The 22,067-nt window shown below is 40.2% G+C and overlaps 1 protein-coding gene across 1 annotated transcript; it reads left to right on the top strand.

Annotated features, from left to right (window-relative positions):
• The first annotated feature begins 13,225 nt into the window (after positions 1–13,225).
• Positions 13,226–21,857, top strand: nags (N-acetylglutamate synthase). The gene is given in 9 exon segments (XM_028023929.1): positions 13,226–13,324; positions 13,327–13,757; positions 14,765–15,024; positions 16,168–16,381; positions 16,466–16,646; positions 18,463–18,502; positions 18,672–18,803; positions 20,245–20,427; positions 20,996–21,857. Coding segments are annotated over 9 exon segments (1,695 nt in total). The 5' UTR covers positions 13,226–13,263; the 3' UTR covers positions 21,189–21,857.
• The last annotated feature ends 210 nt before the right edge of the window (positions 21,858–22,067 follow it).

Raw genomic sequence — 22,067 nt, 5'->3', positions numbered from 1 at the left:
CAAGCAGGAGAAACAAAAGAGAAATCCTACAACTGCTAAATTCTGACACCATTCCATTTTTGTTTACATTTTATGAAAAAGGAAGTTGAGCTCCGTGTCTTCTGGAGATGTTTTGGTGTTGTTTCCTGCAGTGGTTCTTGGTGCAGAGCCCCCAACAGGTGAGGAGGGGAACAGGTTGATCACAGGGTTTGGTTTGAAACCGAACTGCAGCAGCTGAAAATGTAAGAAGTTTAGCAATTTTGGTCCCCAAACAAAACTGAGTGAAAACACTCTAACATACACACGGGAGCTCTGTTTATTAAGTGACAAGTAGGCATTACTATTACTCAATTTTTTAAGGTAATTACTATTGAAATTGACCCAGAAATTTTAGGTAGAGCTAAGCTCATTTCTTTTGGCGTTTCAGAGCTGTTGACAATAGATTCTCTTTACTAAAAGTATGTGGTTAAATTTACCCAACCAAATTTAATCCAAATTCTTACCTCATTTTTAAACTCTGCAGATTGTTTTTACGGTGTGAGTACCTCCAGGTTCACATTCAGATGTTATCTGTAGGCTGTTTCTCCATGTTCAGGGCCCTCTCTAAAAGTCGGAAAATGTGTGTTACTTTGTAAAAAAAAAGAAAAAGTCAAATCCTGCCGTTCAAACGACCTGGACGCATTTGGATGCGAAGTGCAACAGAGCTGGAAGGTTTGGGTGTTTGTTTACTCCTCACTAAGATATACTGAGACAGAACCTGACAGCATGTTTAGCTCTTCATCTGCAGCGCGGTGACACTTTAATCAGCAGATCTCGTGGTCAGACAGACATGAGACCTGCTTACAACACACACAAACACTGACCACACACACACACACACACACAAGCACACACACCGATGCAGCCTGCTATCACTGAAATAAATACTTTGCACCCACACCTTACCACATTTCGCCAACAATCCCGACCACACCAATGAGCCCACCCTGACTCCAAATCCAAATCCACCATCACAACTGACTCTAATTTAACGTTTCAAGTCTGTGTGGCACCAGGGTGGCAGAGCGGCAGGGTGGCACTGCTGACGGGTTGTGGGTGTCTGTGGAGCCAGAGTGGGGGGGTGCATGTGCATCCAAGCTGTTAGCCTGGCTTCAAAGCACTTGTTAATTTTGCTTGGTAGAATATATAAGGTTTTACACACTTGTCACTTTACTGCAGCGAGGGCTTTTTTTGAAAGTTATTGGTGCGAGGATTGTTTTCTTGTGATGCCAAATTGATTCAGTATCCTGCTGGAATGTTGCTTTGGACCTGAGCGTTCAGCAATTTTCAAAATGGTGTTTGGAACGAAGTAACTCCAGTTTTAATAAATGAAGACAAAAATATATAAAAAAAATAAAAAAAACAGGCTTCACAATAATTGGAGAGCAATTGTTCTTTTTAAAGGGGACGCATGGAAACATTTAAAACTTTTCTTAAAAAGAGAAGAGAAAAAGCCTGTAAACCGAAATGACAAAAACAAAACATCACCTCTGACTCAGTTTTAATGATATCGTTTTATGTGCAAATTAAAGCGTCAAATAAAAATTTTGTGGAATGAGGGCAATAAATTCATATCTTGCCAGTTCATTAAATTATATTTGATCGACTTCAAACGAACCATTTTGGCTTCTTTCTCTTTTTTTCTAAACTGACTTCTAAAACTGTAGCAAAAGATAGTGTGATAAAAATGAGTTCTGATGGAGGCTCCAACGTTGGAAACACAGCGCTGAACTTTGCCTGTCACCACTGGACACTTTGCCCACTGACAATTATTAAACTATTTTTCTCCCAGACGATCCGTGGTAAGTGTGGGACCCACAACCCTCATGGCTGGATCTACTGTGGGTGGAGCCTGTGGGCGGAGCCTATCGGCATGTCATCTGCTATTGAACATTCATTTGGAGAAACCGTATATCCACAAGTGAACTCACAAGCACACACACACACCCTGTCTTTCTGTCTTCAGAAAGACTTAGCGTTGACTTCTATTCATTTTTCACTCATTTCTTTATTTTGTAACCAGGTTGCTGTGTATTGCAGACTTCTGCCCAGGTCCCTCTTGAAAATGAGATCCAGATCTCAGTGGGGTTTACCTGGTTAAATTAAATAAAATAAAGGAAATTTCTACAGCCTAACCTTTACCCTAAACCTGACCATTACCAGTAAACCTAACCTAGCTCTGGTTCTGCTCTGCATCCCCAGAACCAGAACCAAACTTGGACAAGCAGCATTCAGCTTCTATGCACCACAAATCTGGAACAAACTTCTTGAAAACTGCAAAAATAACTGAAACACTGAGTTCCTTTAAATCTTGGCTAAAATCCCTCCTGTTTCGAGTTGCTTTGGAAACATAATAACTGGAACAATGACCAACATATTTTGACGTGCATTGATGATTTTGATGACGGCACTCGATAAAATGTAATGTTTGTTGCTGGTTTTACATACCTTACAAAGTATGATTTTTTTTTATGATTTTTTAAAAATGTTTTAATGATGCACTGTAAAACAATTGAGCCACATTTAGTTGTGTCTACTATGTTCTATTCTATATGTCAATTAAATTTAGCCAGTTTTAGATTTTGAACCTAAATGTTTGTGAAAGATAAACTTACAGTAGTAAGTTGGGCTAAACTTTTATTCATTCTGTCAAACCTCCAGGAGTTGAATAAACTAGAGTTTTTAGGTAAGTACTTATGGTTGCAAACGGTTTATACAGCTTGAGGATAAAGTCCTGCTCACACTAAATGCTTCTGAGCAGAATTCATGGTGATGATGAACATTTAATATCTCATCAGAGATTTTGTTTATGCAATTTGAAACAAGAATTTAGATTATTCTAAAGAAGCATAAGTATTTATTTTGTCTTGGTATAGTGAGTGGAATTCATGGAGGAATGTGTGTCGTTTAACAAAAGAGGCTTAAATTGCAGTTTTGTGTTAAAACTCATGTTTCAAGATTAATGAACTTAAAAAAACAATAAATACAACTTGTCTCTTTCTGTTACATCGACTTGATGAACTTTAATTTCGGAGTTAAAACCAAAAGACTTTTCTTGTTGACTTGAATTGAATTTTCAAGGCAACAGGTGAACTTTTATTTCCAAGTTGAACCAACTTCAAATGTTTTACAGTGTGTAAACGACTTTGAACTGCCTTGGTGCTGAAATGTGATGCTCAAGTAAACTTTCATTGATGGATTGATTAACTCAATTTGCACCTTAGTCCAAAACCTAACTCCTAACCCAAATAATCCTCTTCTTTGGGCTTTGGGACCCATAAGGAAAACATGGTCCCCACAATGAACACACACATGTGTTCACTCAGGTATGGATTCAGTCTGTCTTGGACTGCGGTTGAATTAAATTGGAACTGTGAGCTTTTTAATGACATTCACTTCTAAAGAACTGATTGCCTCTATTGTCATTGGACTGAAACAGAACAACACAATTCTAAAAGTAACTCCACATGATGCAAGTGATAAAAAAAGATTTCAATAAATAAAACACACACACACATAATATAAAACAGAGCGCAGGGTGACCAGGTGGTCGGGGGAGGAGCTAATGAGTATATGAATGTTTAATCATTGCAGAGAGCTCTTAGTGAGCCTGGAGGTTCTGGGTTTTTATTGTTATAAATGCATGTAGTTTTTTTCTCTCTCTCTCTTTCTCCAGGTGTAGAAGCAGATTCCTATTGTGTTTTGTTTTCTCTCCATCCTTCTTTCTCTGCTCTTATCGCCCTTTTTCCCTCTTAACTTTGTACCCCTCTTTTCCCTTCCTTTTTTCTCTCTTGCACTTTTCGTTTCTGCCTCCATTCCCGTTGCACAAACTGCATAAAGTGAACCATTATAGCTAAAGCTGTAATGCTCCACTTGCTAATGTAAATCCGTTGGGCTTCTCCAGACCACAAGTCTGACTGCTGCACTGCAGAACAGCACACATATAGAAAATAGAAAACATCACAAATTAAGTCTAGGTGTAAAATTGAGGCATTTTGGAAGAGAGAGAGAGAGAGAGAGAGAGAGAGAGAGAGAGAAAGAGAGAGAGAAAGAGAGAGAGAGAGAGAGAGAGAAAGAGAGAAAGAGAGAGAGAGAGAGAGAGAAAGAGAGAGAGAGAGAGAGAGAAAGAGAGAGAGTGAGAGAGAGAGGCCCAAAGCAAAACAGATTCTAAACTTAAGAGGCGATGTGAGGTGGTTCTCTACAAAACCTTCAGTCTCACTTTAATCTGACCAAAGTGTTTTAGTGATGGTAAGACAGAAATCTTTTTCACTAACATCTATATGAAAGAGGAAAATGGTTCTGGTTTGTAGATAGCATCTGATGGTTGAGATAACATCCAGCAGACTTGGTGACCCCAAGCTTCCCCTCTGGCAGCTCAGTGAAAATGAGTTTTGGATTTTTTTTAAACTTCCCTTTAGTAGCATTTGGCTTAAAGGGATGATTATTAGTGATGCCAAAACGATGCGTGTTTTTAAAATTACTCTTTTAATAAATATACGTACATAGGAGCTGAAGACCCCCCAAAAAGGAGCCAACTTTGGATTGATTTAGCAGTAGTACGTGATATTGTATCTCATTTTTGTTTTCTGAACCTGAGAATCTGTTCTCAGCTGGATATTGAGCCAGGAAATGGTTTCACCACCTGACCAACCATTTTACTAACAGAGTTTTACACAGACAGTTAAACAGGAGCTCAGTCTGTCACACTGATTAAACTAAAGATGTTTTCAAACTGCAGTTGGTAAGTTAACATTACCCACATTATGTTGGTAAGATTATTACCAAAATGTTACATATGACATAAAGTATTGGTCTTTCTATAACCAACCTTCGATAACAATAACCACGTCCGTCCAGAAACGTCTATTGAAAAGCTGATTTTGTGTATTTATTTAATGTATTAATCATGGCTACGTATAGCAAGCATTTTGAGAGAGAGAGACCCAAATCCTGTTTTTAAAACTGAAAATTTCTTCAGCCAAGACAAAAAGCATTTCATCACCTTTCTAAAATAATGGCCCGAGATATTTTTTGCTAAAAGTGATTTTTGTTTGCCTGGATGTTTCAGGGGTGTCCAAAGTGTGGCCCGGGAGCCATTTGTGGCCTCTGGGCTGATTTAGTGCGACCCCTGAATCATACAAATTAGTCTCGCAGGTGGTTGATGCAGATGGAGACTTTTTTTTTATTTAACTAGAGCAAAACTAGTAAAACCTTTTCCAATTAAAAAAAAGTCATCTTTTAAGCTTTCTTCAGTAGAGGAAAAGAATAAATCAGTAAAGTGAAATGATGTGAAACCTTTTAGAAGCTTCAGAAGCTCCTACACATTCTTTCCTCCAAAACAATTAGACTATTTTCTTGGTTTAGTAAAAATATTACATGCTTTGTTTATTGTTGAACAGAAACAATATCCTCAATAAAACTTTAAGGTTAAACTTTTTTTTTTTTAATTTTATTTTATTTGACCCACAAGTGCCTCTGAGGTGATGATTTTGGCCCATGTAACAAAAGGTTTGGACACCCTGGATCATCTTTTAGCAAGAAATGACTTAGGACTTTATCTTAAGAAGGTGACGATTTAAAAAGTTGATGTCTTCTCTAAATAAATAAAAATCCTTTTGAATGTTTGGACGGTGATACGATAACATCCTTTCCTACAAAAATAAAAGTAAAAAAAAATCCGCCTACTTTATTTACTTTTTTAGTTTCTTTTTCTTTCTCTTTTCACTCAGTGGTTTTGTGACAAAAAGTTTGGGCTCCCCTGGCTTCCTGCTCAAAACATACAGATCTGGTGTATTGGAGAGAGCTCTAAAGATTAGGGTGGTTGACAAGAGGCAGCTCTCTTTGCAGCTCATCGCCAAAGAGAAATGATCAAACTAATGATTAAAACATACAAAAAGATGGTCAACAATTATAATATTGTTGAGCGCTGTAAAGCCAACAAAGATTTTTCAGTTGATTTTTAAATATGGAAGAAATCATTGTCAACATGCCATTAATTTAAAAAAATGCAATCAAAACCTTTTTTTCTTTTAAACTGATGCTTCTTCTACAGTGTTTGCTTCCTGTAGGGATGAATGTCTCATTTCGAATCACAAACTTCTCGGTACAAGTTAAATCTGAGTCTGTCAGCTGTGTGCCAAACTTTGTGAATATTTTTCATTAACCGTTTACAGTCACTGCTGCTCAGTTTATCTCACGTATCCTTCTGACTCAGTCATAAATTCTGTTTTTTTTTGTCTGTGAAAGGGGTGTGGATCTCCACCATGTGAGCACGCACGCCCACGCCCACGCACACACACAGCATTCATGTGCAGTCGGCGGTGACCACTGCCCTCTACAGGTTTAATCAGGCAGTAAATACCAAACACTTTCTGATTTGTGTTTGTTTCTCAGCAGCGTCTGCAACCAAATTCATTTCATGATCAAGACAAAGCTTAAAAATATCACACCAGGATTTATTAATTAATTCTGTGCGTCTTTCAAGCAGCAGTTAACACATCAACATCGTTTCTAAAACTGCGTAAACAATTTAAAGCTTTCTTCAAGTGCACACAGGATTTCGCACGCTTACATTTTGGCCTCTTTAAACGTGTTGCTTGTCAAGCAGTAAAAAAATCTGATGTGAAAATCACTGAGTAAAAGCTGAATTCATTACATGTTGTAGTCACAGAGAATTATTTATAGAATTTTTAACTTATTTACAATTTATACATGGCCTATGCTTGAGTAAGAACAATTTCTGAAGTGACTGTTTGAAAAGAAATCTGATGGAAGTCACCTTTAACCATCGAGCCTCTAAACCCGCCTCCCAACTGAGCCTGCTGGTGTTTGAGGAACAGCTGCATCATTTTAAAACACTTAGAAAAAAAGTAGAAAGAAAATAAACACGGTGGAGTTACAAATGTCCTATTGTTTCTCCTTTCAGCTACTTCCTCTTCCTGAGCAGGTCATGGATAGTTTTGAAACAGTCCAGATGATTGGTCAGCAGTTGGCTTGTTGTCAGGCGTTAAAGGTTTATTATATGAGCCAAAGTGGATTCATGTGTTCTGCATAATAGATACTTTGACGTGGTTAAATAAATGCAATAATCTTCAAATAGGACTGTACCATATCACAGAGTTCAATGTTGTTCATGATGTGTCAATTTAATTATGAAATTATGAGCTCAGGGAAATATCGACTGGAATATTTTAAGAATATTAATTATGACACGTTTTGTTTTTAACAGTACAGCACATGCTATGAATGCATTTATTCATTTTATTTGCTTTATTTGAATAACAAAATGCCAATGTGTCTATTTGCTGGACTGTGGTATTTCTGGGACGCAATACAAATTATTATGAAAACATGCAACGCAATCCTTTCTGCAGGAGCAGCGATTTCCATTTTCTATTTTGTTCCTGTCCAGCAGTGCTCAGCAAACAGGAAGACTTGTGAAAACAGGTAAACTGCTACACTGTCGAAGGCCCAACTTTGGAGTTAAAATGGTGTCAGGAGTGTATTTCATCTTCTGACTCTTGGTACCAATTGTAACAAAGAAATGATGCAAAGACAACGATCATCTAAACCTGTCGCAAAAGGTAATTAATCAATTAATCGCGTGATAAGTTCAAATGAGTCTGGTAATTCCCATCCTCATTAATGTCTTTGAAGGCCAGTTTGGTTTACGGAGACATCATAATCCATTTTATTTATGGTTTCGATTGTGCGTATTTTCAAATTCCGTTTCATTTATTGTTTTTGGTTGTGTTTTATTTTGCATATTTAATAAATCTTCCAGTTCCGGTGGTGAGTGTTCTTCACCAAAACTAAAGTTTATTTAAAGTTTATTGCTCTCTGAGAGGCTGAACCTGCATTATTAGGCCATTGTCAATGTAATACTTGAAAATGGCCTCAAAACAATATCAAAATGTTGCAATAGTTATCGGGACAATTTATCGCCCAGCAGAATTTGCTATGGTAACAGGCACTCGTTAACTGAAGGCCTAAATACGACTGAAGACAGAAGATGAAGAATAAAAGGACAAAAGAAAAAGAGGGTGATGTGTGAAAATGTATTTTAAAAAACCCATAAAACACATCACTGGTCAATTGTATTTAAATTTCTTAAATATGTAAATAAAATGAGATTAAAAAATAGCAGCAGACATCCCAGTATAGATGTCAGCACCTTACAAATCAAATCAAACATACTGAGTAAATAGGTCCGTGATTTTTATTTTCTCCCCTTTAGATTATCGATTAAAAAACACATTAAAATAAGGACCAATTCAGGTTTAATGTCCTTTTCCACTCATCTACAGCTTTTTGTGAATTCTGTCTTATGACGTTTACCTGAATAAAAATAGAAACTGTATCTATGTGTGGGTTTTTTTTCAACGTGTTGAGTGATGAAGTGGTAAACAGGAGGAAGCTGCTGACTTTTGCCCTGAGGCTCCACAGGGGGAGAAACATTTTCCCTTCATACGAAACCTTTGATCACACACCCTTTAATCACTTCCTGTAGATTATACAGTATACGTGCACCCCGGCACTGCCCCCGCTCTGTGTAGGTGTGTGTGTGTGTGTGTGTGTGTGCACCATGCGTTATGGCTTGAAGGCAGCCAGGGGGAGATGTAGTCATCCAGCCTGATGGCAGACAGCGATAGGGAAGAAAATGAGACGGAGGCATGATATCATCAAAGAGTGACAACCGGAGCGAGTTATAAATACACCAGGCTGAAAGCAATGAGCCGCATGAACTGACCAACTGACTCAGCACATTTACGTCCTGCAAAAATCCATCACTAGAGGTCCAGCTCCAGCTATTTCATCTGTCCTGGCCGACGAATACAGCGGTCATGGTTTGTGAGTCCAGCTAAATGTGCAAAGGAGCATTGATGGAATTAAAGTCTTCAGTTTTGCTTGTAATTATGTGTATTAAAAAAACTGCTGTTTGTGTTTTTGTTGTTTTTAGACTGAGATATAAAAAAATAAAAAAAACCTGAGTCAACATCTCCAGTGGGAGGTCAGAAGTGAAACCAATTCCACAGATCTGAAATAAAAAAACGAAAAACAAATAACTTCTCCAATGGATTTCCAAAAATATGCATTGTGAGTCTTTTACCGAGCAAACTTAACATGTGTATGTGTGTGAGTGTGTGTTTTCCTCCCACCAGTTTGCACAAACACTGTGGTGGGTTCCACTGTACGCCCACTACAGGGTGACTGCATGCAGAACGTCAGAAGATCCCCCCCCAAAAAAAACCCACTGGAGCGGTCACCACACCCTCTGCTTCTTCAAACCCAATCATCATCCAGGACCCTGGCAGGACCACAGCCACCTACACACTGCACACAACTCCGTTCTGTAAGAGACCATGCACCGCGTCGTATGACACACGGCACCGTGATCACAAAGCTGCCTCCACGTGGGCCCATGTGGAGTCTGGGTGTTTCAGGAGGCAGGGCGTGACCTCTGCCAGCACCAGGTCAGCTCTTAAAAGACGCAAATGCACTGGTGGGAAAGGAGATGGAGCTGGTGGGGTTACGTAAGACCAGTTAGACGCAGCAGGTCTCACCTCCAACCAAAACCGGGACCCTGGAAGTCAGCTCCTGAAGAAGACGGCTCACATGGGGACTCTAAGAAGTGTATTTGGGCTGTAGTTTATTTTATGGACTTATTTACATTAATCTCACTTAATTATTTTTGGTTTAGTGTTGACGACTTGCTTTTTTGTGTTGAAATCATTTAAAAGTTACACATTTTTAAGGTAGAGGAACTTTTTACTTTGGCTTTTCTTGAAACAATTAAGTTCAAAGCCGTGTTTGTATCCTAAGTCTGACGTCATGATGAAGTTTCACCAGGGACAGATCCTGAACCAACCAGGGTCCTGTGGTGGCAGCGGTTCAGCACAACCCACATAAGGAGACCTTGGTCCTCCACACTACCGTGGCAGGGTCCATTCTCAGCCTGATAACTTTTACTGCATGTCTTTCCTGTCTAATTATTCTCCAATAAAGGCCACCTGAGCTAAATAAAGGTCCTTTATTAGTTTACTTCTTTATTTGAAGTAAACTGAACGATTTTACTAAGACTGACTTAAATTTGTCAACTTAAACCAAATTAAAAAATCAAGTTGGATAAACTTAATTGAATTACTTGTTACCAATTGAAGCAATTTTTTCCCCCACCAATGGTTGCAGTGAACCCCCCCCCCCAACCACCCACACACACACACACACACACACACCCCTCCCTCCCACCTCAGTTTGTCAAAATGGGACAAACGCCGACACAGCAGAAGCGTGCTGAATAGAAACGCTGTCTGGGTCTGCAGAGACCACGCCGGCTGCAGCCACTTATATAAGACTGCAGATGTAACAGCGACCTGAGACCCAACATCACCAGCTCTGTTTCTATTATCCATAAAATTGCACAAATTGAAATTAAGCTGCTGTTCTGGTTCTGGTGTTTCTGATTACACCAGAACCGGTACCCTTCTCTACTGTGTTATCAGGAAGTAGGAATTTGACTTGGAGTCAGAAGAAACTGCCATCATTTTAATGAAAATGTTTGAGTTTTGAAAGACCAAAATTGTTTCAGGCACAAAGTGAAGAGGACTTTGAGGCAACAGATCAGGCTGATAGATCAGTGTGTCGCTGAGGGACTCGTCATTCGCTATGTGCTGTGCAGCAAAGGGTCAGAGTTGTCTTCCAAAACAGAAGCCATGGGGTCACTAACGACTTGAGCTTGAAGAGTTTCCTCTGGTTACTGAAGAACCTGTGAGGCTTTGGTCATGAACAATGAACACTTCTGGAAAGGAGCCGTGTGGCTCTGTCAAAGTCTGCTGACAGTTCCTCTCCACAGATTGCTCATAATGTGGTTCATTACCAGGTTCAATGACTCAATCACCAAATCCAAGATTGTCATCATCAGACACTTTACTTAGTACTGATTTTGAGTTTAAATGAATTGCATGTCATTACAATGGAAACATCCCTAAGAAAAGGATTTTGCTTGAAATACCAAACATCAAAATCAAAATGAGATTCTTGACCTCTGCTAGACTGGTCATCTGGAGAGATACAGGCTTTTCTTGTTCTAGTATCTCATCAAAGCCTGCCTGTATGTTAAATTAGATCTTCATTGTCCCTAACCTTGCTTTGCTCTAATCTGTGTTAAAGTATCATTGCAGCCAGAGAAGGATGTCTGTCCATCCATCCATCCATCCATCCATCCATCCATCCATCCATCGTCTATTTCTGCTTGCAGGATTGTGGCGGTCATTGGGATGGAGACATGGTACACCAAGTCCATTCCAGGGCTTAAAATGACTTGTACAGCTTAATTCTTAATAAGTGCAAAAATACCAAATCCTATTCTTTATGCATACTGTCAAAGAGTAGCCAGAAAATTCTTCACTCTATTTTTTCTACATTCTATCTATCTATAAAGATTCAATTACAGTCTTCAGTGAATGCAAGGTAGTGCATATTTACAAAATGATATATTAGTTCTTGAATTTATTTGCAAAAAAATCTAAAATGAACCATGCAATTATGGCTTATGTCAGATTAAATAAGAACCCAAAGTCATCATATTCATAATAAGTATCCAACGTGTAATCTCCGTATAAATCAAGCTGTCCCCTGAAGGGGTCAGAGGCTTGTTAGCAAACATTAGAGAACAAAGAGCATCATGAAGATGAAGGGACACAGACAGCAGACAGGTCAGGGAGAAAGTTGTGTAGAAATTTAAAGCAGGATTCAGTTCAAACACAATATTCCCAACTTCTGAATATCTCAACCCAAAGTCTGAAAATGGAGAAGAAAAGCAAAACTGCAAAGGTAAGCATTAATGACAGAAGTAGCTAAATGGGTCAGTGATCTACTCTGTTCAGGAGTTGTGGAGATCCAGAGCTCAGATAGAAGGATCTGTTCCATACAGACCACAAACCTGGCCTGCATGGAAGACTGGCCAGATGAAAAGTCTTGTTCAGTGTTAATTAATGTGCTTTTCCAAAGCCTTAAAAAGAATTGATAACAATGTATGCCTTGAATAAAGTTGCATCTTAGTAACAAATCTGGTCATTTTCTTTTTCTTTCCAACATTTGGTATACAGACCTCCAGGGCCGGCCCAAGGCATACGCAAACTAAGCAAACATTTATGCTAGGGTCTTTGTGTGAAACTGAGTTTAAACTTTAAATGAGTTGATTCTCCTGGTTGGCTCTGAATATTTCTGAGGTATTTTTGGCTTCAAAATGATGTGTTTGATAAAATTTGATAACAATAATTAAAACTTCTCAATGTTTGACATTGTCTAGCAAAATGTTTTTACATCAGGCTACATACAGTAGCTGCTACATCAATGAGCTGCTCTATGCTGTAGTTGGGGATTTGTTGTTTGCTGCTGAGCAAAATCATTTTGTGGCTAAAAACATTATTTTACATCAACTTCTAAGTTATGTGAAACTTCTGTTAAAATCATTTGAAGGCTCAGAATCAGTCCAGTACCGGTACCGGTCCACATTCTCAGGGGAGAAAGACTCATCTGGTATGAATTACATTTTTAGCTATTGGAGTTATGCCTAAGAGAAATTTATTTAATCAAAGAATGTCATGAATATGTGTGTAGAGCTGCACCGATTACAGTTTTCTGGCCGATCCCTGATTATCGATCTTTAAAATGCCTGACCTGCTGAATTTGATTTTCCCTGATATTATTATTTTTTTGTCTGAAATGTTGCTAAATATAACAAGAAAGTCATTGAGTTGGCAACATTGGGGTGAATATTGTTAACTGTAAACATTCAGACTTGACCTGGTGGGTCGGTCTGTCAGTCAAACCTCTCACTGTAGAGCAGAAGAGGACAGAGATGATTTATAAACCTTTGCTGACGAAGATAAGATCAGGGGATAAGATGGGCTTCATGTGTAAGTATCAGCAGATCATGATCCCCCAAAATGAAGGAAATCGGCGCCCAGAAATCAACTGGTTGATAAATCAGTTGGCCAATAAATGTATCTTATTATACATGTATATAATGTAAACAGCAATACCAGAGATGCAATAAGTTTATAGCAGGTGTGTGAATGATCTAATGATGGGACTGTTGATTGCAGCCAGTCCACATTGTTACCAGAACTAAAGGGCCCCAAAACCACATTTCGCTTAGGGCCCCATGGAGGCTTGGGCCGGCCCTGCGGATCTCCTCTAATGGCCCCCTCAACCCCACGACTAGTGCTGGTCAGTTGAAATATGAGAAATGCCGACACAGCAGCAGGCTGCGTGCTGAATGGACCAGCTGTCAGTGTCCACACAGCACACCCTGCTGCACAGCAAAGGCCTCCGGGTCGGTCCCAGCTCTCCACATGTCCAAAATCAACAGCGGTTCCACTGGCTGTCGGGCCGTGGTGATGGCTGGGAAGTACCTGTCCGGTCCGGGCCGATGTTCTGCGGTGCTCGCCGGGACCTCAGGCCGGCAGCGGGGGCAGATGTGTGCCGATCAGCGCCGTACGGGGAGCTCCACCGCAGCCCGCATGGGAGGGCGAACCGCGGCCGCGGGTCAGCAAGAAAGTCCCGGGTATTTCTCCGCCGCTGACCGACATGCGCTGGCGAACCGGAACTTAATTTACCGGGACGTGAAGGCTTTCCTCAGCGAGGTCGGTGGGGATCCTCGCGAGGCTCGGTACTGGCTGGCCCAGTTCCAGAGAGCGAACTTATCTCAGTCGCCTGCTTTTGCTGTGCTGGAGGTAAACTTTTCTTTATTTGTTCACAATGAAATAACTGAGAGTTTGATGTTTTCGAGTTTTTTTTTATTTAAAAGTCTTCCAAACTGAACTTAATTTCAGGCAGTTTATGCCCTGAGGCCCGGTCTGACACGCCCGGGCCTCACGGCTGTCAAACGTATTATTATTTTGGACCATATCAAAATAAGCAAAATAGTTTTCACACATCTGTTCCTTATCATGATTTTTTTTTAAATATTGCACTATTTATTTTAAATTTGTTATCTACAGTGTAACAGAGCTTTCTAAAGATCCTATCATGTTTTTTCTGTACACAGAGTAGCTTTATAGATGTTTCTCATAGCAACAGTGTATATAAAGAAATACGAATTTCTTTCTCAGCTCATGGCTCAGTTTCTGACACAACCACTAGTTTGTGTTTGGGGAAAAGGTTTCTCGCATTTAGCTGTGTTCGTTTCCACAGGTTTTAATGTCAAATCTGCTTCACCACGCTTACATTGTAATTACAGATGTCAATTACAGATAGTCAGAGGACACCAATTTTATGTTAAAATGTCCTGCCATGCAGCAGCACCAGCTTGTGTGATCAACTGGCCAGTACCATAACTGAACCCTGCCCCGACAAAAGGGAGTGAACCGTCCCTTCTGACCCAAACGTCAGACCGGTCCGGCAGGAAATGTTCCTGCTGATAGTTAGAAACAAATTAAGTTCCACAAAAGATGAAATACAATTCCAAAGTAAAATTTGTTTTTAGTACTTTAAAAAATGTTTATGATATTATCTCTAGACATGTCTTCACATGTAGAAAAAATAACCCAAAATGTCAGGACTGTGTGTAATGACAGAACACACTTCCTGAAACACACAACTTAAAGTTGACTGTTTTTAAATCACTTATCTACACACAAAAAAATACAAATAAAAGCACCTGATTTTATTCCTTTTGCAGTGACCAAAGTACAAAGTGCTTCCTACTTTTGAACTCTCAACATTTCTGTGTCTCTTCGAGGTGGACGACTTGGTATTCCAAAGCAGGGAGACGGTACAGAGCCTGGCCTTTGGCCTGTCGTTCCTGCAGCGGATGGACATGAAGCTCGTGGTGGTGATGGGCTGCTCCTATAACCAGGAATCAGGGTCTTGGTGCACCAGAGGGCTGGTGGAGCGGTGCCAGCAGCTCACTGAAGCTCTACAGCTACACTCAGCAACTGTCCTACCATTCTTCTCTGCAGAGTCCTTCCTGCAGCTGCATGAGGCACCACAAGGCAGCAGGTTAGGACAAAACTTATCTTATAGCCACTAAGGAGGAATCTCTGAAGGTTATAGGACCTGGTGACTTCTACAATAGACAACACGGATGATGATGCATGATGTAACAATGATAATGCAGTCATTTACCCTTCGAAATGTCCCACTCCCTCTTATTAAAACACTAACTATTGCTTTGTAGCTTAAGAAAAATATATTGTTCACATGGGATTAGCTACAGAAAGGTTTCCATCTACATTAACACAAACACGCCTCAGAGTAGCTTTAAACATGCCAAACCCATAGGGGGCAGTGCAGCATAACTAAAGCTTCGTCGACCAATCAGATTGCTTCAAAATAACCATGACTTCCTGTTAAGATTTAAACATGGCTCCAGGAGGTTCATTTGTGTGGACAAATACATAAGTTGAGCCACTTTTAAATACCGTATCAGAATATAGTTATTGAAACACAGCATGGTGTTGACTGGGAATCACGTGTTGGTGGATTATTTGTCGTAGACAGTAATCTGTGGGGTCCTAAATCTCTGTTTTCCCACCTGCACACACAGACACAGTTTTTTTCAAATGTGAGTTTCTATACGTAATCGTTTTTAGTGACATTAAACATAGTTTTTGTGTGGATGAAAGGCCAAAGTTCATAAAATTGTATTAGTTTTCCCAAATACACGACTACTTGTGGACTAGGCCTGAATCGAACTGTTCTGTTCATTAAGATGAAGAGTTAGCGAATGACAGCAAATATTTCTGCACCTGGTCTGCAGAGTGGATCTTCAAGATTTACCGTCCCTTGACTTGTGCAGGTCAAGGGTCAGGAAAGGGGAAGCTTAGCATCACTGCAGACCCCACACAAACTGTTTAGTCTTTTATTTAGGGGTATCAGAATGTAATGTGCCTGAATATTAGTCTGTGCTACCCTCAGATTTTTATTAGTACGTTAACTTTCACTTCATAACATCCCAGTAAAACACATCAAAGTTAATAAGTGGAAGGGAAGAAAATGTAACGACATTCAAGTGGTGTAAAATACTTTTACTGTCATAACATTTTGATTCCAAAATGTTATGACAAACTTCCACGTTTCCTGGCGTCGATGCTTTCCTTCTCCTTCTGTTATGTTAGTAGAGTTCTATCCTTTTCTCTGCAGTGCTCCACACTCCATTTCTGTGGACATCAGCCTCCTCCAGTGGAGTCTGGACTGTGGGACCATCCCGCTGGTCTGCCCAGTTGGGAGGGACGGACGAGGATGCTCGTTGGTGCTGGACCCAACGGAGGTCACGGCAGCCATTTCCCGAGCCCTGCAGCCCCTTAAAGTCATGTTTCTGAACAACTCAGGAGGCCTGCGGGGCGAAAAACACAAGGCACAAAACCAGCCCTCCTGCATGCACGTCGAATGTGTATACGCACTGCTTACTCACGTATACCTCTCTCCGTTTGAGTGACAGGTACTGGACACGGTGTCACTGCCCACTGACCTGCCTGGTCTGTCTGCAGCGGAGTGGCTGGGCCAAGTGGAGCGCCGCAGGCTGACCACCATCGCCAGACTGCTAAATCAGCTGCCAACGGAGTCCTCAGCTGTGATCACCTCTGCAGACACTCTGCTGACTGAGCTCTTCAGCCACCGGGGTGAGGCCTCAGAGCACAAGGCAAAGGCCAAACATGTCCCACTTTCTCACAGCATTCCGAACTTTTAACCGCAAAAAAATTTGATCAAAATGGGAGGCGTGTCTGATTGTTTTGAAAAGCGGCAGCAGTCTGAACGGTCATGTCGCATTTTATGGAGCCCCCTAGTGGACATGGAGGATTTTTTTCTTTTCCATTCCCTCGCAATAGGTTTTGGATTCTCTCGCAATAATGTACTGCAGTGTTGTAGTACTTGAGACCATTTTTTTGATCGTCTCGTCTCGGTCTTGGGCGCTGAGGACTTGGGATTTTATTTAAAGACCAGTCAAGACCACAACTGTGGAAATATCACTAAACTTACAGCGTACTGTCCAGTTTATTTGTTAACATGTTTGTTTTCACTGGATGCAAAACGCACCAATTATAATCCAAGCAATAATGTGATTTACCAATTACGCGTTTCTGTTACTGTCCCTTCTACCCGCCTTTGTTCTGCTTATTTTGAATATTGGTTAAATTTCTTTCAGCTCTAAGTATTTAATATTGTTGGAAATATTAGTTTAATTATGCTAGTTTTAATGCTAGCTTTAACTTTTTTTTTCTTTTTACCCCTCCAGGGGGTCTTTTTGTGGGCTCTAGTGCCCCTTATATGACAGCAGGCTGACAGGAAACGGGGAAGGAGAGGGAGGAAGACATGCGGCAAATGTCGTTGGGTCCGGGAGTCGAACCCGCGACGGCCGCGTCGAGGACTCAAGGCCTCCAAATATGGGTCGCGCTAACCGCTACGCCCTCTACCGCATGTTTAAATATTAGACAGACCATGATTGTTTTGAGTAGGCCTCAGTTTAGGTTAGATTTAGACTCATGAATCGTGAATCAATACATAACTTAATCAGTAGAACATTTTTCTTAGATATAATGATCACGATTTGATTAAAATTAGTCTAATCAGTAGTTTTTTTTATATTAGATCACATTCTTAAGAGTGTATAAATCATATATTCATTTGAAAATGTTTTAGTTCATTATAACCAAAGGAGTTGAAAAGTAATCAGAAAATATTGAGTGTAACATATGTTTTGGTATTGAAAACTGCTCATGTCTGTTTTATCAGAGTTTGAGGATATTATATGATACATGTGCTAATTCTTATAGTCAAAATCTGCTGTTTTAATGGGAGAAGTCAGGAGAGCTCTGTGTGGTTCAGGAACCAGTTTGAAGGGATGAAAAACACAGATAGCTGATAAACTTTAGTCTTGTTTCTTGAGTAAAATGATTCTGTATGAAATGAACACATCTATTGTTCGTATGCTGGGAAAGTGCACAGGGAGGATAGCTTAGACAGCGATGAATTCATTCCTTGGCCTTGGTAACACCTGCATGGTCTCTGGTGTACAAACAGCAACACGTCATTACGGGCTGTTTGAGTCCACCTCTAAACAGTACGTTAGAACAGTACGTTAGAAACAGTAGTACGTTAGACAATAGAAACACGCCTTGATACAAAAGTAATTGAGCTAAAACAGCTGGTCAGATCACTGGGGTGGAACTGTCTTAACTGCCACAAGCAGTGGTCTCCGAAGGCGCGTCTTCGTATTTTTGTAAGGTAATTAATTTCTTCTTTGTGGCTTTGGTTTCTGATAATTATGATAGCTGTTGATGTGATTTTATGCATTTGATTGTTTTTCCGAGCTCTGTGTGCAGCACACAGGACAGTCTGAGTTGAGCGGCTGCTAGCTTGATTGCATCTGTTTTTGACCTGCAGAATATCTTCTTAATTAATTTAGTAATTTGTTTTCTGTCCTGCGTTTCATGTCAGGTTCTGGGACCCTTTTCAAAAACGGCGACCCCATACACAGGTCAGTAAATATTACACAAGCCCACGAAACCTGATCCGTGCATCATAAAACAAAAATAACCTCTGTGACAAGGACACGCCTTCTGAAAGCATGGAAATCCCGACACACTGCTTCAGACTTGCACACAAACACACACACACACGGCGTCTCTGTTGCTCTGTTCGTGCAGGTACACCTCTCTGGATGAGATCGACGTGGAGCGTCTGCTGACTCTCATCAACAAGTCGTTTGATAAAACTCTGAGGCGGGATTACGTGGAGGCTTTGAAGGGACGGATGCACTGCGTCTACCTCTCTGAAGGGTGCGTTCAAGTAGTGCAGGGGAAAACATCTGACAAGGTCAAGCTGTTAATGTGCATTTCATTTCTCCAGTATTCGTACTGTTTGAACTTTTTCATGTTTTGCTGTGTTACAACCACGGACCCTAATGTGGGATTCAATATGACATAGTCTGGAAATGACTCATGGTTTTCAACCATTCTCACTAATTAAAATCCAAAAAGTGTTGCATGGATTTGTTTTGAGGTCCCTTCAGCCAACACTTTGTAGAGAATCTGAGTGAAGTTGACCCCTCCTCCCCACACCTTCTTCAAATCAGACAAAATTGGTGTCAGTCAACAAGTTTAAAGGTCATTTTGATTTTGTAAAAGTTGGGGGGGCGGGCTGGTTGACCTTTAAATTTTCATTAATATCCTCAAACATAAACCAGCACAAACAAAATAAATTGCTGCACAAACGTAACACCAATTATCTCTGGTTTGAAGAAGGTATGGGGCAACTTCACTCAGGCTTTTTCTTTGCAAACTAGCTCAGATTGAACAGAAAGTCTCTGATCACTAGTTCTTATTGGAACAGCTTCTCAATCATCAGTCAGAGACAGTCGTCTTGCCCCACCTGCAGCAGTTAATCGTCATCATGCCCACAGATCAACGTATCAAGATATATATAATGTCCCTAGGCAGCAATTTGTATTACAGCCAGCAGAGAAAGCATTTACCAAAAATAGATACAGTAAATATAATAGAAACTATCACAGCAAAGTAAAGACACAGTAATGGACATGAAGTCTTCCAACCACTTGTTGTGTTCCCTAGTATTCATGCTCTCTGTGTGTTTCCATCTACTGGTTTGGAGCAAATCAACCAGGCGGTGTAAGGAGTAATTTGCCACATGTTGACGTTTCATATGGCTGTCATAAACAGGAAGTAGAGGTTGCTAACTAGCATTGACCGGACATTTCCAGAGGTGCCTAGAGTCCTCCCATCTAAGTTTGAACTTTTCCCATTTCCACGCCTGTGCTAAGGCACAGACCCACCACTAGATGGAAGCATTCACTGCGTCAGCACTTAATTCAGAAAACTTGTTTCCTTCTCCCCTTTTACTCTTTTTCATTAACTCTTTTTCAGAGGTACCAAACCCATCTGAAGCGAGAGTAAAATCTTTTCATATGAGATTGAGAAAATTCTTCCGAATGTTGCCGTTTCTGTCAACCTTTTCTAATGTGATACATAAAAATACACATAAAAAAATCTTTGATGAAAACACAGCTAAGTAAATGAAATGCACTCTGCATTTTCAGATAGGAAAAGTGCAGAGTGAGATGCCATTTTCCTTCCATCTCACAACACTCCACTTAATTTGTGTTGTCTCCTAAAGTCTCATCATCGGTTGCTGTTTGTGTCTGATCAGTACCAACGTGTGTGAGAAAGCATCACATGTTTTTAAATTAATGTCCTCCCCCAGCTACAGTGCAGCGGCCATCATCACGATGGAGCCCGTCAACGGTGGGACCCCCTACCTGGACAAGTTTGTGGTGAGCAGCAGTAAGCAGGGGCAGGGCACCAGCCACATCCTGTGGGAGTGCATCCGACAGGATCTGGGCAAGCTGTTCTGGAGGTCAAAGGCCACCAACAGGATCAACCCGTGGTTAGTCCCACACAAAAATATTAATGTGGTATCTAGTTGACGTTCTCTTATTAAATACAGTCTGGAACTGCGTTTGAAATTTGTTCAGACTTCAGTGGGAATTTTGATCAATTACTTCAAGCAGTAATGTCTAATCTGAAGCTCCAGTCCTCATAAAGGACCCCAGTAGCTTGTAGGAGGTTGCTTTTGGATTCATAAGTGTTCCTTAAAGAAAGAAGAATGTTGGTCATTTGGTGGTTTGCAGCATTCAGGTATTCGTTTAAAAATGCCATGAAGGAAAGGCATCACACGTAGAGTCAAATGGTAAGGATTGATCCCAAGCACAGTGTATCAGTAAAGAGTCCTAAGTTTCAGTAAAGTTAGAAACAACTCCAAAGCCTCCATTATGTTGTGAAAAGATGATAAAGTCTAACAGAAGCCAACAGCTGCGGTTCTGCAAGCTGTTTGGTCGTTGGATGTTGTGTTCAGTTCTGACACGTTGTCGGGTTCTGACCTGAAAACAATCAGCTGGGCTGAGCAGGAAGCATCAGATCACAGCCTCCCTTTGCTTTCATCCTCCTCTGTCCAGGTACTTTAAGCACTGTGACGGCAGCTTTGTAAGCGGAGTGTGGACCGTCTTCTGGTTTGGCCTGACGGACATCAGAGACTCATACGCGCTGCTGGAGCACGCCAAGAGCCTCTCCGACTCATTCCAAAGCTGCTGCCTCACCTCCACCCAGCAGCCTCCTGCCTCTCCTCCTGCTGCTGCTGCTGCTTCCTGAACTCCTGCTTCTCATTCGATGGTTTTTCAGCTCTGGAGACCAACTACAAAATATATGACTAGATTCTGATTTTGGAAGTTTTCTCCTTTCTTGGACTTTTCTCAAAAAAAAAACAAACAAAAAAAAACACTTGCTGCAAAATTCTTTAGCATTTTGGACGTGCATTTACGAAGTATTTAGATCATATTGAAAATAAATAAATAAATAAAATTATGACAAAAAAGTCAATGTTACGGGAATAAAGTCGAAATAATAGGAAAATGAAGTTGTGATAATATAATATTGAGGTCATAATATTTTGAAAATAATGTTAAGACTTTATTCTCATATTATTTCAACTTTATACTTGTAACATTATGACTTAATTCTCATAATTTATGACTTTATTCTTGCAATTTTCTTTCTTTTTAAAAAAAAATTATTTTCTTAATACTCCGTTATGGCTTACTGAGTAACTGTCAGGAATATTCTTATTTGGGTTTGTCCTAAAGTAAAGCTGGCTACAGATTTAAAATATGGATTCGCATGAAAGCACCAAAGGCTTCGATTTCTAAATGAAAAATATCACCCAGCTACTTTGCAATGCAGTCTCCAGAACTGAAAACAAAAAAAACATCTCACATATTAAAGCACTCATGTGTCATCAAAGGGTTTTTTTGCACATGGAAAGGTCTAATTATTTCTTGCAAGGAGTTCTTCTGTTCATCTGTCTGTGGTTCCTTCTGGATAGCAACACATTTCACAGTTAAGATTTGATGTTTGTAACTGAAAGAAAAAATACAAAAAAGCACACAGCTGGAATTTGCCACATAGCTACTAACTTACAGAGCAGCATGTTTAATTAAAGAGAGAAATTGCACATCTTTTTGTACTCAGAAT

This window comes from Xiphophorus couchianus, chromosome 7 (assembly GCF_001444195.1).
Source record: "Xiphophorus couchianus chromosome 7, X_couchianus-1.0, whole genome shotgun sequence".
Taxonomy (NCBI): Eukaryota; Metazoa; Chordata; class Actinopteri; order Cyprinodontiformes; family Poeciliidae; genus Xiphophorus; species Xiphophorus couchianus.
Note: the sequence above shows the minus strand (reverse complement) of the source record. Positions and strands in the feature narration are given on the sequence as shown.